Below are 17,772 nucleotides of genomic sequence, written 5' to 3'. Positions count from 1 at the left end.
TGTTCAGTTCCCACCTATGAGTGAGAACATGTGGTGTTTGGTTTTCTCTTCTTGTGATAATTTGCTAAGAATGATGGTTTCCAGCTGCATCCATGTCTCTACAAAGGACGCAAACTCATCCTTTTTTATGGCTGCATAGTATTCCATGGTGTATATGTGCCACATTTTCTTAATCCAGTCTGTCACTGATGGACATTTGGGTTGATTCCAAGTCTTTGCTATTGTGAATAGTGCCGCAATAAACATACGTGTGCATGTGTCTTTGTAGTAGCAAATGCTGTAGAAATTACTAGCATAATTATACTAACATAAAACCAATGCTGCATAGTCATTTCATTCAAAAAATAAAATAGATTTTATTTTTGGGTTGAGTAAAAAGTCTGTATTAACATGCAAAAATAAAGTAAAAGTAAAAAGTAAAAATAATGGTTAGTAAAATAAAATTGTGTTTACATTTTACGTGTCAGTATTTGTGTTAATATGTTTGATTTGCTGAAAAAAAATCTGCTTAATGTATTTGTCTTTTGAAATAGACCATAAATATAAATTAGATTATCAGTTTTTATTATAATTGATTATATAGAAATTGGGAATAGAGGCCTATGTTTTCTTTAATGTAAAGTAAGTTCTCTGAAAAACCTAGATGTATACCTTCATCTTCCTAGATTTGAGTATAATTATAAAATACAGCAATAATTAGTAATATTTATTTCGTATTCTAGGTAAAGCTGCCATTCAACGCACAACGGATAATTTCACTCTCTCGAAATGATTTTCAGTCCTTGTTGAAAATGCACAAGCTTACTCCAGAACAGCTGGATTGTATCCATGATATTCGAAGAAGAAGTAAAAACAGAATTGCTGCACAGCGCTGTCGCAAGAGAAAACTTGACTGTATACAGAATCTTGAATCAGAAATCGAGAAGCTGGTAAGTGTACAAGTTTCTTATTACTATTTAAATTCCACCACTTTCTTTTTTGTCAAGGAAATAGTTTTTAAATTTCTGGGTCAAATATAATGCTCATTAACATATTTTAATATGTATCAATTACCATTTTATCATTTTTACCATGATATGCTATGATATGTGAGTGCTTTTTTTTTTTTTTTAAAAAAAGGTTTTCAAATTAAAAATCACTTTATTGTCTACCTAATCATTAGTGGTTTTGAGTAAAGAAATTAGAAAGCACTTTAATTTCTCTGTTTTGTGTCTGTAGGAGCTAATATTCCAGGTGTTAATTTAAATGAACTATGGACCTGAATAACTTGCTTTAGTTGATACCAAAACCAGACCAACCAGGATCTTTCATCTAAGGAAAAAATTCTGATAAGATATGTTGATATGAATTGAAAATATTCATATCTAATGAGATCCTAAGTGAGAACAGTGCTTGCTTTTGATTTTTCCTTTCTTTTTCTTTTTTGAAATGGAGTCACTCTGTTACCCAGGCTGGAGTGCAGTGGTGCGATCTTGGCTCACTGCAAGCTTTGCCTCCTGGGTTCATGCCATCTCCTGCCTCAGCCTCCTGAGTAGCTGGGACTACAGGCACCCACCACCATGCCCGGCTAATTTTTTTTTTTTTAATTTTTTATTTTTAGTAGAGATGGGGTTTCACTGTGTGAGCCAGGATGGTCTTGATCTCCTGACCTCGTGATCTGCCCGCCTCGGCCTCCCAAAGGGATTACAGGCGTGAGCCACCATGCCCGGCCTGAATCTTATTTTCTATTCTAGCATCAAGACACAAATTAACTGAAAATTGATTAGTTTACTCCTCCGTTTCATTTTTCTGTTGGTGGAAGGAAGCATTGTATGAAAGAGGACAGCTGTGATAGTACAAGCCAGCTAAAGCTAAGATATGGTTAAAGATAGCAAGGAAACAGCCTAGAAGTAGTAAAAGCATTTCTTGAATATTCAATTTTGTGTCTTTGTTAATTGGTGAAAGTTTAAAGTTGGGATTGTGACAAGTTTTCAAGCATGAACGTTCTAGCTATGAATGGCAGTTAAACAGCAACAATTTAGGGAAAAAAATTGTGCCTCCAAGAGAAGTTGAAAAATAAAAATTTATTGTTTATATATTGTACATATACTTTATGTAAAAAGATAAAAAATCGTAACTATATTAAAGAGATGAAGCATAACTAAATAAAAAAGGAAGAACCAGATGTTTTACAAGTAGAGGCATGAGAGATGTTTAAAACAAGCAAACACTGATATGATATTGCTGAATAGTTAAAATTGTTAAAACCAGGAGGAAAAGTTTTGAATTCTATAGTGCTTAGTACTTTTGGAGTGTATATCAGTAATACCTTTAATAAACACTGGGGTTCTTTCTTACTCAGTTTTGAATTAAACCCTTACCTGCCTTTAGACGGAGTATAGCATTTTGAGCTTCAGTTATTATTCTGTGCTGCAATACAGAGATGCTGTTTACACTGTTAGGTTATGTGAAGCCAGTGGAGTGAAATCTACATAAAATTGTACTACTGGAGTTCTTAGTTCTGCTTCTTAGTTCTGCTTCTTGCTCTTTCCTGTCTGCCAGTTATAATTTGTAGTAGTTCATAGAGTTTATCCAGTTTTCTTACTCCTCTAAAAATAAAAATAAAAGCGAAACAAGACTGTTCTACTTTATTTCGTAGCTTTATTTTATAAATGGATACTAAGCAAATATGTTTGAGAGTAGCTATTATCCTTTAGAACAACTCTGTTTCTTGGCTCACAGGTTTTATTTTTTTGGTACAAATCAGACATTGGTTTGCTAGATTATTGATATTTTTACTAGATTTCAGACAGCTAGGATGAAGAAGCCTTGCTGTCTTTGGACTTTCTGCTCCCTCTGCCTTTCCTTCTTAGGAGAGAGGTGGCAGATACAGTGGTTAAAATTGTGGGCTCTGAATCAGATGCTTAGTAACTTTGGGCAGGTTAATTTCTCTGTGACTTGTGTTTTTCATCTGAAAAATAGGATAATACTAGTTCCTACTTTATAGATTAGGTGCTTATTTTGGGGAATTAATTGAGTTAATACTAATCTGAAGAACTTAGAACAATTCCTGGCACATAGTAACTACTCAATAAATATTACGTAATATTATTATTGATTTTCCATTTTCTCCTTTTTAAAAAAATTTTTTATTTGGTTTATCTATTTATTTATTTTTTGAGATGGAGTCTTGCTCTGTTGCCCAGGCTGGAGTGCAGTGGCATGATCTTGGCTCACTGCAACCTCCGCCTCCCGGGTTCAAGCAATTTGCCTGCCTCAGCCTCCTGAGTAGCTGGGATTACAGGCGCCCGCCACTATGCCCAGCTAAGTTTTTGTATTTTTAGTAGAGACGGGGTTTCACCGTGTTAGCCAGGATGGCCTTGATCTTCTGACCTTGTGATCCTCCCGCTTCAGCCTTCCAAAGTGCTGGGAATACAGACGTAAGCCACTGCACCTGGCCTCCATTTTCCCTTTCTTAATTGACCTTCTTCCTAATGTCTCTGCCTAAACTGTAAACTCTGGTGTATTGCTTTTGTCATCATAGTAAGGTTTCTTTCATATGGTCAGTGAATAACTACTGGTTAAATTTCAATACAAAGTAATATTTGTTTCTCAGCAGTTTTTATGAAATCCAAAATCAGAGTGGTCAGTATCGTGTTTAACTGTTACATTAATTTGGACTCTTTGGCTTCAAGAAACAGACCCTTGAGTGAAGAATGAATGAATGAATGAATGAATGAATGAATGAATGAATGAATGAATTTGTTGTAGGGAGATAGGTACCTCTCATTTAGAAGTTAGAGAATGGAGCCAGGCCTCATAAATAACAGGGAACAAAAGTGGAAGACTCCTGGGAACCCAGGGACTTCTCTCTGCACCTTCTTCGCTCTATACCCGAGAGAAGCTTTTTGTGCCACTAAGTGCACATGGGAAGGGTGACTGTGGCATAGTGCCTGAATAATTTCACTGTCCAGGGACTAGTCCAGTCAGAGACTACTGTTTTAGTCAGTTCTGAATTCCCAAGGAGAGCATCTTACTGGCCTAATTCACTCAGGTATCTTCTTCTGTGGCTAGAGAGCAAGAACAAAATAGAAGAGTCAAGACCCTCCTTTCTGGGCAGGCACAGCAGACATCTGATAGTGTCTCTTGCACCTAGGAAGGCGCCAGTCTGACTTCCAAAATAACCGCAGAGAAGTCGTGTTGGAGTTTTTATATCCGAGTGACTCGTTTGTGTTTCATCTTCCTTGAACTCCCTACTCAGTCCTTCACACTACTCTGAGTTCTAGTGATTTCTACAGGCAAACTCCAGTTGCAGCGTGAGGGGTACATTACAAATTTCTGTCCTGTGTAGGTGTCTTTCTCAGGTAAACATAAACAGAAGATGTGCTGCTTATTAGCTAATCAGAATAAGAAAGCTGGCCTGTCTAGAAGTAAAAGAATTTGACGTTTAAGATATTTATTATGGTAAGAAGTTTACTTGGACCCTGGTTGTTGGGTGATGGTATGGATCTTGTCTTTTGTAAACAGAAAACTAGGAGAGTTACAGTCAGAAGTTTATACTTAGTAGCATGGAGAGTTGAGAATACAGAGGAAGGAATGTGAACAGATATTTGTGTATATCTTAATCTCATTGAGATGTTACTTTTTGAAAGTAACATGGCCAGTAGACAAGCAGTATTCTTCATCTTTATAGTCTAAAGATTATAACAAACCTATTTAAGGGAAATTGCTTGTTTAATAATTAAACAGCCATTTGCACATAGTGAATGACTGGTTGGTTTTAACATATAAGTAGATTCACAGTATTTATTGCCCTGGTCTGAAAATATTCAGGCAGAGGGCCCTATATTCTAGTCAGTTTGGTCTTTGGCTATTGGCTGTTTGTTTTCCTAGAAAGAAATCTTGGAACTTTTTGCAGTTTGTCCTGAGGGTAATAGCATAATAGACTCTGGATGGATCAGCATGTGATAAAAGGGGTTTGATTACAGTAGAATAATTATTCTAAATGTTTGCAGAGTGGGTTAGTATTATAATCATGTATAAAGGGATAAAGGACACTTTTATAGTCTCTGTTGGGATAAAGGGAGATGTGAGTTAGCATTCAGTAAACAATATATTTCTCAACAAGAAGTTCTATCAGAGTCTAATAGAACCTTTGAAGAAAAGGTACGTATTTATTTGGTGGAAAAATTGATGGTATTGACTTTAGGAGTTATTTTGAATTTTATAGTATATTAGAGGTTAAGCACTAATTTAGCATTGCTTTTACTGTAAAGACTGAATGTACATAATGCATAAGCCAGTAACATGACTTTGTTTTTCTTTTTTTTTTGAGGCGGAGTCTCGCTCTTTTGCCCAGGCTGGAGTGCAGTGGCGCCATCTCAGCTCACTGTAAGCTCCGCCTCCCGGGTTCACACCATTCTCCTGCCTCAGCCTGCCAAGTAGCTGGGACTACAGGCACCGCCACCACGACCAGCTAATTTTTTGTATTTTTAGTAGAGACGGGGTTTCACCGTGTTAGCCAGGATGGTCTCAATCTCCTGACCTCGTGATCCACCCACCTCAGCCTCCTAAAGTGCTGGGATTACAGGTGTGAGCCACCGTGCCCGGCCAACTTTTAAAACTAATAATTATGAAGTATTTGGATTCAACTTCCGTTCATGTGTTTGGCTTATGAAGCTCTTGTCTATGTAGCTTTCTTTACAAAGTTCGAGTTTATTCTGCTGGAAGGTTAATTCAGAAGTTAGAAAATATACATATCTCTGATAACCATTTTAACCTCAGAGGTAACCCTGAAATGAAGGGAGCTTGCTTTTTGCGGAAAAATATTTACCAAAATGTATTTCTTTTAGAAAGTATCAAATATTGTTTTTGATATCAACTTGTAAGTGATCAGCGATCAGAATATTCACAAACACTTGCGCTCAGGGTTGAGGTGTTCAGACACCATTTTATTTCATTACTTTTGTCCATTATGATGGCACAGAAGTAAAATGACCTCATCTGTTCTTAGTGATTTGCATTTTGTGGTGAAGATTATATTTTATTAAAAATAAACCTGTTCACAGCTAGTCCCAATTTACTGGCTGTTCTACCAAAGTGCACCCCAGTGACCCTTCTGGAACTTGCCCTCTGTCATTCCGTGTTGTCCTTGAGCAGCATTTCTTGAAATGTGGTGTGTATCCCATTGGCATCATAGTTACCTTGGGTGCCCCTTAAAGGTGGACATTTCTTAGTCTATCCCAGAGCTGTCATCAAGGCCCTGGACCATGCATTTTATATAAGTCCGAGATAAATTTTCTGTACGTTTTAAATTCTGAGAACTCACTGCATGATAGCACTGAGGTCAGAGGGAGGCTTTGGAGACAAACGACTGGAAAGCTTGCCTGACCACTAGGTAGCTTTGTGGTCTGGGGCAATTGCTTAACCTCCAGTACCCACATTCCCCCATTACTAACATGGGATAAGAGTAATAGTCACCGCGGGGTTGATGCAAGGATCTGATGAGATCAGGGATGGAAAGCTGTTTGTACTGTCCAGCATGTGTTCAGGGCTCAATATGTATTAGTTGTACTTTAAATAAAAGTGATTCTCTATTCTTTCTATAAGTATTTGCTGGTCACCCTACATGTTAAATGTTGTGCTTAGTACCGGGACGTCAGAAATGAGTAAGACATAATCCTCGCTTACTTACAGTCTCATGGGGAGCCAAGTTCAAGTGTGTTCATTTTTTCTTGAGCTTCATGTCAGCACCCCCCGCCCCATTCTAAAAATTTCAAGCTTTCAGAAAAGTTAAATGAATGGTACAATAACCATATACTCTCCATGTAGATTCTTTGATTTTTGATATTTTGCCACATTTGCTTTATTTCTCTATCTTGATCTTTCTGCCTCTGTCTCTCCACCTCAGATCATCTGTCTGTACCTGTTGGCTTGTTAGTCTTCGAATCTCTGTCTCCATCTATCAGTCTGGGTCTTTTTTTAACCCCACTTGGTTGATCTTGGTCTCTCACCCCTTGGAGTCACTGTCATTCCTGTCCTGCTATCTTGCTGGCTGTCATTCCTCTCTCTGGCTCTCTTCCTCTTATTTTCTGGATTGTTTGAAAGCTACCATATTATGACACTTCATCCTTAAATGTTTAAACATGCGTCTTCTAAAAAGAGGCATTCTTAGATATCATTAATATCTTTATTATGCCTGAGAATATTAGCACATTCTGAATATTATGTCTAGTTTTTATTCAAGTTACTCTGATTTTTCCATCTTTCATAGATGCTTTTTTTTTTCAAACGAGGATACAGTCATCATATAATGCATTTGATTAAACCTGTTTAGTCTCTTAATCTAGAACAAGTGCTCTCATTGTTTTAATGACAATAACTTTTTGAAGTATCCAGGCCAGATTTCTCATAAATGTCTTACTTTAAGTATTTGTCTGATTGCTTCCCTGTGGCTTTCAGTCATTTCTCCATCCCTTTATTTCCTGTAAACTGGAAATGTTTGAGTTGAGGAGACTGAGTTTAAACATTCACTGGGTTGTCCTTTATATTGTGTCACCTAGGGAGGCAGGAGGTCCAGTGTCAGTGTTGTCCCATGTAGATGGGTGGGAAGTGCCAGATTGCTCCATTTTCAAAGTAGTGTTTTTTCACCCTGTGTTGCTTAGTTGTCTGTGATGTGTTACTTGGGCACTTTATAATTATCATATTCCCCAGTACTCCTGCATCCTTTAGAATACGTTGATGACCTTGACTGTGATTACCATGATTACGAAATCATGATTTTTCTAATTCTTTCATTCTATTTACATTAGTTTAGTCGGTATTCCTCGTTAAAAAGGATTGTTCTTCCTTTCTCTATTTTTTATTTTTTATTTTTTTCGGAACAGAGTCTCACTTTGTTGTCCAGGCTGGAATGTGGAGTGCAGTGGCGTGATCTCAGCTCACTGCAACCTCTCCCTCCCAGGTTCATGTGATTCTCCTGCCTCGGCCTCCCAAGTAGCTAGGACTACTGGTGCCCACCACCACACCTAGCTAATTTTTGTATTTTTATTAGTGATGGGTTTTCACCGTGTTGGCCATCCTGGTCTTGAACTCCTGACCTCAAGTGATCTGCCTGCCTCAGCTTCCCACGATGGTGGGGTTACGGACATGAGTCACCATGCCTGGCCTTTTCTTCTTTTCTCTTTTCCTTCCCTCCCACTGTTTGGAATCACTGTGGACTCATGGATTAATTTTTTCTGATTCAGCTTGTTAGAATAAGTAATAGTCGTTATTCTTTTTGATGTTGACATTTTTCAGATTTGGCCAGGAAGAGCTCGTTCAAGCCAGCTCCTGTCCTGCTGACATAATCATCTAGTACCTGCTGTAATCTCACTTTTTAACCTCTATTGTTTCAAGATTTGGAATCACTCATTTCTTTAAAACTCCTGGTTTTTTTAGCAGATATGTTGGACTTTGGAAAGCCTACCTGCTAAAGGAGTATTATTCCTTCTGGGCCTTTTTCGGTGGACAGAGCTAGGAAATACATGCGTCTGTGTATAAAATAAAGAGTTCATTATATCATGAGTTCATATGTATCAGGCTTCAGTAAATGAAAGTAAAAAGTACATTAGAAATCCTGACTTTATGTATTATTTCCAGTCCAAATTTAACAGTATAGAGCTTTTGTCTTCACTTCTTTTATATGTTTATGTTTAATCTCTCATCACTTACAGGGAAAATTTCGGCTCCAATTACATTAATGTATTGTTTCCTTTATTCTATAATATACAGTAAGTTTTCACTTAACATGAAATGATGGATAATAAAACCACTTTTTTTCCTCATCAACTTCATAATGAAAGGATGTTGAACAAAGAACACTTGGACACAGGGTGGGGAACATCACACACCGGGGCCTGTGGTGGGGTGAGGGGAGAGGGAGGGATAGCATTAGGAGATATACCTAATGTAAATGAGGGTGCTGGGCGCTGTGGCTCACGCCTGTAATCCCAGCACTTTGGGAGGCCGAGGCGGGTGGATCGCCCTAGGTCAGGAGTTCAAGGCTAGCCTGGCCAACATGGTGAAACCCCATCTCTGCTAAAAATACAAAAATGAGCTGGGCATGGTGGCACAAGCCTGTAATCCCAGCTGCTCAGGAGGCTGCAGCAGGAGAATCGCTTGAACCCGGGAGGTGGAGGTTGCAGTGAGCCAAGATCATGCCATCCATTGCACTCCAACTTGAACTACAAGAGTGAAACTCCATCTCAAAAAAAAAAGAAAAAAAAAATGACGAGTTAATGGGTGCAGCACACCAACATGGCACATGTATACATATGTAACAAACTTGCACCTTGTGCACATGTACCCTAGAACTTAAAGTATAATAAAAAATGCTGTCGAACAGAATATTTGAGAACCTGCTGTACGTTGTTTCTCTTAAAGTCAGTTTCCAAGAACCTGTCAATGATTTTAAGTGAAGGCACACTGTATAAAAAGTAAAAAAATTATAATCAGTATTACTGTTAACAGTAAATAGATTGAGCAAAATTTGAGATTTGCCTTTTTTTGTGCTTACATATTTCCCAGTGTGAAGGTTTAAAGTTATTTGAAATGTTTGTGTTACCAATTTGATATACAATTAATTTTTTTTCTATTTATATTACTGGGATTTCCTCTACATTTTTCGAGACAGGGTTTCACTCTGTCACCCAGGCTGGAGTGCAGTGGCACAATTAATGACTCACTGCAGCCTTGACTTCCTGGGATCAAGTGATCCTCTCACGTCAGCCTTCTGAGTGGCCAGGACTACAGGTGCCACTGGGTACATCATGCCTGGGTAATTGTTTTGTTTTTTGTCAAGATGAGGTTTCACTGTGTTGCTCAAAACTCCTGGGCTCGAGCGATCCTCCTGCCTTGGCCTCCCAAAGTGCTGAGATTTTAGGCATGAGCCATCATGCCTGGCCTATATTTTTTATTTATTTTTGAATGTAAAATGTTTATATGGCTCAAAAGTTAAAACTATGTTTCAAAAAATATATATTCCAAATCTTGATCTCATCTTCGCCTTATATCCCATTCATAACTGCTTCCTGCAGGTAACCACTTTCATTAGTTTCTGGATTTTTTTCCCCTGTATTTCTTTTCTAAAAGCGTATTAACGTTTTATGTCTACTTTTATTATCCATCCTGCTGCATAGAAGTATTTTATATACATTGTTCTGTACTTTACTATTTGAACTTAAGAATTGGTTTCTAGGAAATATTTTTTCATTCGTTTTCCAGCTCCATAGTACTCAGTTGTGGCTGTAATACAATTCAAACCAGTCTTCTGTGGGTGGACATTTGGGATACTGCAGAAATAACAGTGTATACTGTTGTTTCATGTTTAAGGAGCTGTGTCTCTAGGACACATTCCTAGAAGTGGGATTGTTGGATCAAGGGTAAATATATACATAATTTTATTAGATATTGACAGATTCTCCTCCATAGGAACTGTAATATTTGGCCTTCCATCAGCAGTATATGTGTGTCTGTCTGTCCATACCCTCAGTCAAGATTTGTTGTCAGCTTTTGGGTTTTTTTCCAGTCTGATAGATACCATGATATCTCTTGGTAGCTTTTATTTTTATCTTATATTTCTCAGTGCCATTTGTAGATTTCTCTGAACTGTCTGTTCAGAGGTTTTACTAAAGAGCTATTAGTGACCATTTTCTAACAGTGAGTACTCTTTACCCTATCATAAAATTGTCACTTGTTCTTTTGATGCCAAATTCTTCTATTCCATATCTTTATTGGGTGAGTTGTATTTATAATCTTTAAAAAAATTATATTTGAGTAAATATTGTCTACTAGCTATTCAAAATAAGGATTTAGATGTAAAGGTTTTTTTTTTTTTTTTTTTTTTTTTTGGAGACAGAGTCTTGCTCTGTCACTCAGGCTGGAGTGCAGTGGTGCAATCTTGGCTCACCGCAACCTCCATCTCCCAGGTTCAAGTGATTCCCCTGCCTCAGCCTGCCCTTGTAGCTAGGATTACAGGTGTATGCCACCATGCCAGCTATTTTTTTTGTATTTTTATTAGAGACAGGGTTCCACCATGTTGGCCAGGCTGGTCTCGATCTCCTGACCTCACATGATCTGCCCACCTCAGCCTCACAGGCGTGAGCCACTGTGCCCAGCCTACTAAAGGTTTTTGGTTGGTATAAAATCCAGAATGGCACCAGAATGCCAATTTTATTCCTTTTTAAAAAACAGATCTGTAATTAAAGGTGCAGCATTTCAAACATGATTTATACAGTTGTTTTTATAGGAAAATGGAAATATATTGTGTAGGAATAGGTAGCAGGACACCAATAGTGAGTCCCACTCATGATTATAAGTAGTGACTTTCGGAGATATCTTAAATACTGATGTCATTAAGTGATTAACTTGAATTACTTGTATTTTACTTTTAGTTATTAAGCAAGCTGACTGCTATTGTAGTAAATAATGTGTTTTAAACTTAGAATGAAATGGAAACATTAGCTAACTGCTTAGAAGCTTAGCTGTGTGGGAGTTAAAGTACAGGGGAACAGATGGGAACATTTAATTTATAGAAATAATTCTGATGGAGTTCTTGATGGAGTTCTAGGGTTGTACCTATTGTTGTAGTTGTGAAGAAGCAAGCCATCTTGTGTACTTAAAGAATGATGTCATCCCTAATTTAGTGGGGTGGGAGGAGTGAGAATATTTAAAGAACATGTGGATATTAAGATAGAGAAGTCATAAAATATTTGTAATCATAGTATCTGTAGGTTAAGTAGTGGTTCTAATTTCTGGGAGGAAGCTCAAGTAATCCTTATTTTGTTTAACCATATTTAATTTAAAAGACCAACCAGCAGTTGAAATTTTTCTATTGCTGTTTAGAATAGATTCATCCCAACTTTGGTAGAGGAATCCGTGGCTGAATATTGCTGTGACTGAAAAAAGATTATTTCTCACTTTCTTCTGGAAGCTTTGTTTCCATCCTCCTTTGGATTGGCTTCCAGGAGACCATAAAAAGAAATGGGTGTTGATTGCATTTAACGGTTCCTTCTGTGAACAAGCAGTAGGTGCCGTTCTTGCCCTTTCGCTATCTGCAGACTTATTTTATCAGAAGAGTGCAACTGATAAACTTTGCATAAGAGAAAATGTACCGGCCGAACATTGATTTTGGTTACATATACTTAACACACTCTTTCTTGACGTACATCTATTTAAAAAAAAAAAGAACTTGTATATAAAAATCTGAGCAGATTGGAGAATTCGTTGCCATATAAAAATTTAGTATTTTGTATTTATTGTATATTTTCTCAAAATATTACATGGCTTTAAAATATTTTAGAACTAACAATAATCGAATTCATACATAATTTTGTAGTAATACTTTGTATAAAACCATAACAGTACTTTTGTATAAAGCAAAATTCATTTTACTCTTTTAATGACTTTTGTGTCATACAAGATTAAAGGATGGCACTTCTAGATTAGCACTGTGAACTAACTTGTCTCAAGGTTAACTGGCAGCCTCAACTCTCCAGAACCCTCCAATGAGCAGAAAGCAAGCAGAACAAGACTGACTTGTTGAGAGTTGTGATAAATTTCGCAAGAAAAACCTTTGACTTTCTAGCAAGTGTTTATTTACTCTTTTGTTTTAAATACCTTGATTATTTGGTTTCCTGGCTCATAATAGATTAGAAGCAATAAAATGTTAGAATAAGAAGGATGAGATGGGGCGATAATAGAAAAGACGTGCTATCAGCAGTGATAAGTGACATGGACAGCAAGACAGGAACCAGAAAAACTTTTGAAAAATTCTATGGTAGACTTCTTATAGGGGTAATAAAATTATGATAATAACAAAAATAGTAATTAGCAAACACAAAATTCCCCCTCGAATTCTCCACACTTTAGTAACTCACCCAGCAGCTGTCTCTAGGCATGTTAAACTCAGTCCCATCCCTTCAGTGGGTTTGATGTGCTTAAATCAGGAGAGGTGTTGTGTGGATTACATAGCTGAGATTGCATGTTGGAAAACATTTAGCACAACATCTGGCACAGAGTATCTGCTCAACAAATGCTGATCATTAGTTGAATCTTGCAATGCTTTGAGTCTCAGTAGTTATGCTAACTGTACTTTTACTTTTTTCTTGTATCTCATCCAAAATGTCATCCATACCTGTTATGTACAGTCTGTAAATCCAGAAACCTCCGAAAACCATATAAGTTTGTCACAGACTCTTTTGACCAAAAAACTGCCCCAAATTGACATTAGACTGCATAGTCTTTATCCTACTTTCTTCATTATTTGCTATTTTAATGTTTTACTTAGAAATGTAAAGATAGTTGATAGTGAAGTGCTGCCCCAGACCTGCTAGAGAAATTATGTGTGTACCTGTATATACTCTCTTTCTAAAACCTGAAAAATGCTTTATGCCAAAATACATCCGCCCCAAGAGTTTTGGATGGGACATTCTGGGCCTTTAGTATTTAATGTGTAATTGAATGGAATTGAAAGGATAAACTCCGTGTGATCTTATTTGATGAGAAGACACTGTATATTATTTGATCACCTTGGAAATGTTGATTGAGCTAATAAACACAAGCCATTGTGTTCTCTTTCCCCACTTCACAGCAAAATGAAAAGGAGAGCTTGTTGAAGGAAAGAGATCACATTTTGTCAACTCTGGGCGAGACAAAGCAGAACCTAACTGGACTTTGCCAGAAAGTTTGTAAAGAAGCAGCTCTGAGTCAAGAACAAATACAGATACTCGCCAAGTACTCAGCTTCGGATTGCCCACTTTCATTTTTAATTTCTGAAAAAGATAAAAGTACTCCTGATGGTGAACTGGCATTACCGTCAATTTTCAGTTTATCTGACGGGCCTCCAGCAGTGCTGCCTCCTTGTGCCAGAGGAAACAGTGAGTCCGGCTACACGCGGGGGCAGGAGTCCCAGCAGACGTCCACAGCCACCTCTGAGCAAGCCGGGCCTGCGGAACAGTGTCGTCAGAGTGGTGGAATCTCAGATTTCTGTCAGCAGATGACTGACAAATGTACTACTGATGAGTAAACTTGCATTCACTTCCTTCAAACCATCTAATTTTCTACTGAAGTTTTGGCAGTGTCTTGAAAGCCTAATATGACCATCTGTTGCTTAACAATATTGTTTTTCCCTTTAGTAGTTTGCCATAAGGGAATTTCCCTTAAGTCAACCATGATTTCTCTTTGATTTCTGCAAGAGACAAAGAAATGATTTTGCCTCCTGGATATCAGAAAAATCCATGTGAAAATGTAGTAAACCTTTAAAACTCATGTTTTAAAGAATAACAACTCTAGTAATAACTCTTCTTGCTATTCAGAAGAAGTAGGAGAATGAAAACTGCAGCATATCAGACAGCAATTTGACAGCTTGAAACGTCTACAGATAGTTCCTACTAAAAGAAGTGGCCTGCAGAAGTTTAATAATTTGACATTTTTGTAATATTTTAGATTGAAAGAAAATTTCTGCCCAAGCAATGCTAACAGAGTTCTGTTCTCAGAAACAGGGTGTCAGCTACTGGGAATATTTTTGTAGAGCTGCATTGTGAAAAATAGATGGTCTTACCTGAATCTTAGGGCTTTGCTCTTTGGCTCCTAAAATCAGGTTTTAAGCTACGTTGGGAAGATTTAGTAAACAGGCAAGTGGTTGGCCTAAGACGGGGGCTTCTTCTCTTCAGTGTGGACTCTGGAAAGTCTGGCTGCATAAACAGATGGTCACTTTCCCTCTTTTTTTCCCCCCCTCTTTAGTCTTTACCATATCTGGTCCCATCATGGACTTCCTGTTTCCTGGCATTCTTGTCCCTTTGGAAGAAGAACTAGGACTCAGAATACAGTGGCATGAGTGGTCATACTGGCAGCACTATCTCAGGCTCCCTAGAATCTGGAGAGCTTACCAACATGTAAAGCTGTCCACTTTGCCATCGTGGGTCACCAATGCCGGAAAAGCAGACATCACGGGGAAAGAATATTGCTTCCATTTTACCAGGAGTGCAGTTCATTTTTTCATCCTGTTTTTGAAGTTGTATGGTTCACTTGTAAAAAGCATTGTTACAGATAAAAATGTATTTGCAGCAACTCTGCAGGTTTGTGAAATAGGATGAAACTCACTCTTTTCCTATTGTGGGTTTGCATTTGAAAACCAGGTTTAATCCTTGCTCTTTTCCCCAAATTTAGTGTGGTATAAAGACACACAAATCATTTTAACTTGGGCATTTAAAGATCAGTCTTAGTGTTTGTTCAGTCCTGTTACAAAATAGATAATTGAGCACCTATCGCAAAACATTTTGCAGTGACTTTTAGCCATGCTGGAGTTAGATTTGTTTGAGAGTCAAATGAAAGCTATGGATCTTCTCAGCAGTTTAAAAAAATGCGTATATTCACATTCACAGAAACGTTGGCAGAACCCAGTTTTAATGGTACAGAGGAGTAGTTTATAGTGTTGATTTCACCAGAATCAGAGGGCTGAAAGAGACACTTCCATAGACTGCATCCTGAGCCTAGTGCAGGGCTTGTCTAGCTAATGTGGGCAACCACCACCCACTGTGTATGAAATCTGAAGCAAGTTGGCCTTGCCTGTGAGAGTATATGGGGACCAGTCTTCATGTCTTAGAGTAATTTGTCAAATATTACCCTTTTTGATCAGGATGTGGGGGGAGGATATTGCTAGTATATTTTCAGTAGTTTGTATGTTATCTCTGTTATTGACTTATTTGTAAGAGAAAATTAGTTGGACTTGTTTATTTTCTAGTATCTTTTATAAGTACACTCAAGAATTTGTCAGGGAGAATAATTCTAATAATGCATCCCATACTGCAAAAGAATTTGTGTGTGTGTGTGTGTGTGTGTATACATACATATATATCTCCCCATATAGGTATTTCTTTGATACTTGTAATTTTAAATTTCAACTTCACAATATAAAATAATATAAGAACTTCTGGTTTACAAAATGTAAAATCTTAAGCCAGTGGAACCCTTAATTTCCTACCTCAGTGTACACTCAATTATTGGTCGTATCAGTTTGTGTATGTGCAAATGTCAAATAATCTTTTGCTTTAATTGCTACTGTACTTGCTTTGAAAGATTACTATTTTATGATAAAACGTAGTTGTCTCCAGAGCTTAAATATAATTTGTAAAGCACTTGGTTTAAATTTCTCTCTACCTATGAACAGTTTAGCATTAAGGGTTTCTATTAATGACATATAATTATTGGCCAAGTGTAATTTCTTAAAATTTAGCATTACTTTAAATAGCCAGCATGTAATACAAGTAACTACACTACCTCATATCTACATGATTTTCAAGTTGTAATGCAGATGGACAGATAAAAAAGATTTTGTCTTTGTCTTTTGGCCATAAGTGGGGAAGTTTTCTGTATATTGCATAGCATTACACATTTATGCCTATTTTAACATTAACTTCTAAAGAAGTTTTTTCTAAGAAAATGTTTCAAGGCAATATTTTTTTTGAGGCTGCCGAAGACAAATGACAGGATTATGAGTATACAGTGTATGCCTTTTCCTTCATGCAGAATTTTGAAATGTTTTCAGTTTGTATATTGCATATTCACATGATCATTGTTCACTATTTTATGAACCGGCCTTCTCAATGCTTGATGATTTTTTTTTAAAAAGCTGTTATGTTGAATTCAGTAAAATAACATTACCTTATTTTTTTTTCTTATTCATTCTGGAACTATAGCAAATAATTTGTTAAATTGTCATATTCAGAACAAATGTGGATACAGTCTTGGTTCTCTATCTGTAATTTTTTTTAACAGTTTGCTATAGCTTACTGCTTAACGAATTTTAAATAAGGAATTAAGTATGTTAGATGCGGTAGACGATACAGGTTGCATGTGGACACTCAGCCACATTAACAACTTGGGGAAAACAATGGCAACGTTACAGTGAATTCTCAGGTGAACTTTTTTCAGTTATAAAACATCTATTTTGAATTTGTAAATATTTTAAATGTTTTATTAAGGCATGTAATAAACTATTCTTTGAAACTTGTTGGGTAGAATGAAAACTTAAAGCCATAATGGTAAAAGATGGCATACTGATTATAAAAGAAGCAGAAAAACATTGATTTTTTTTGTATCTTTCATAATATAATTTTCTAACAATGCAATAAAACCACTAAACTTCTATGTCCATATTTTACTGAGACCATGTTTCATTAAAAGCATACTTTCATAATATTTAATTTACATTTTCTTCCTAATGTTCTTACCCAGATGTACCTGAACTATAAAATGTTAGATGTTGGTGATAAATTGACAGTTAAATAAAATTCTCTAAAATTGCTTCTAATTGAATAGAATTGTACATTCCATTTTCATTTTCTCACCTCGTGGATTTACTCAGTTTAGTCTTTTGATCAGTAATTAGTATATCTGAATTTGTAGGAGAGAATCTTTCCTTAGTTGATAATCATGCCTGAAAAAAAAAATTGCAGCATTCAGGTGTTTTAGGAAGCACAGATTTTAGCTTTGCTTCTGATTTTACTGAATTCTAGTTTGGGTAGAGAAGTATAGGGACTCTTAAGGGGTATTATCTCTATCAGTCATTAAGTTTTAAAAACTTATCTGCCGAGTCAGCTCTTTGTATCCTATTCAATTTCCAACCAGGCCCCTCTGACCAAGCTTTGGGCAGCTGCTCAGCGATATTGGCCATCCAGGGCAAAGTCTTCTGGTCTAGTCATTGTGATTCTCAGCTGGGGATGATTTTGCTGCCCGGGGGACACTTGGCAGTTC

At 36.9% G+C, this 17,772-nt stretch overlaps 1 protein-coding gene across 4 annotated transcripts in view; it reads left to right on the top strand.

Moving 5' to 3' along the window:
- Positions 1-17,334, top strand: part of BACH1 (BTB domain and CNC homolog 1) — a 49,071-nt gene extending 31,737 nt beyond the window's left edge. For all 4 annotated transcript variants that reach the window (XM_023190230.2, XM_023190243.2, XM_023190236.2 and 1 more), the window contains exons 4-5: positions 723-929; positions 13,610-17,334. In XM_023190230.2, coding sequence (XP_023045998.1) covers positions 723-929; positions 13,610-14,044 — 642 coding nt within the window. In that variant the 3' untranslated portion in view covers positions 14,045-17,334. The remainder of the gene's footprint in view (positions 1-722; positions 930-13,609) is intronic.
- Positions 17,335-17,772: the final 438 nt, after the last annotated feature.

This window comes from Piliocolobus tephrosceles, chromosome 19, assembly GCF_002776525.5.
Source record: "Piliocolobus tephrosceles isolate RC106 chromosome 19, ASM277652v3, whole genome shotgun sequence".
Taxonomy (NCBI): Eukaryota; Metazoa; Chordata; class Mammalia; order Primates; family Cercopithecidae; genus Piliocolobus; species Piliocolobus tephrosceles.
The sequence above is the reverse complement of the archived record's forward strand: the minus strand, read 5'-3'. Positions and strand labels throughout refer to the sequence as shown.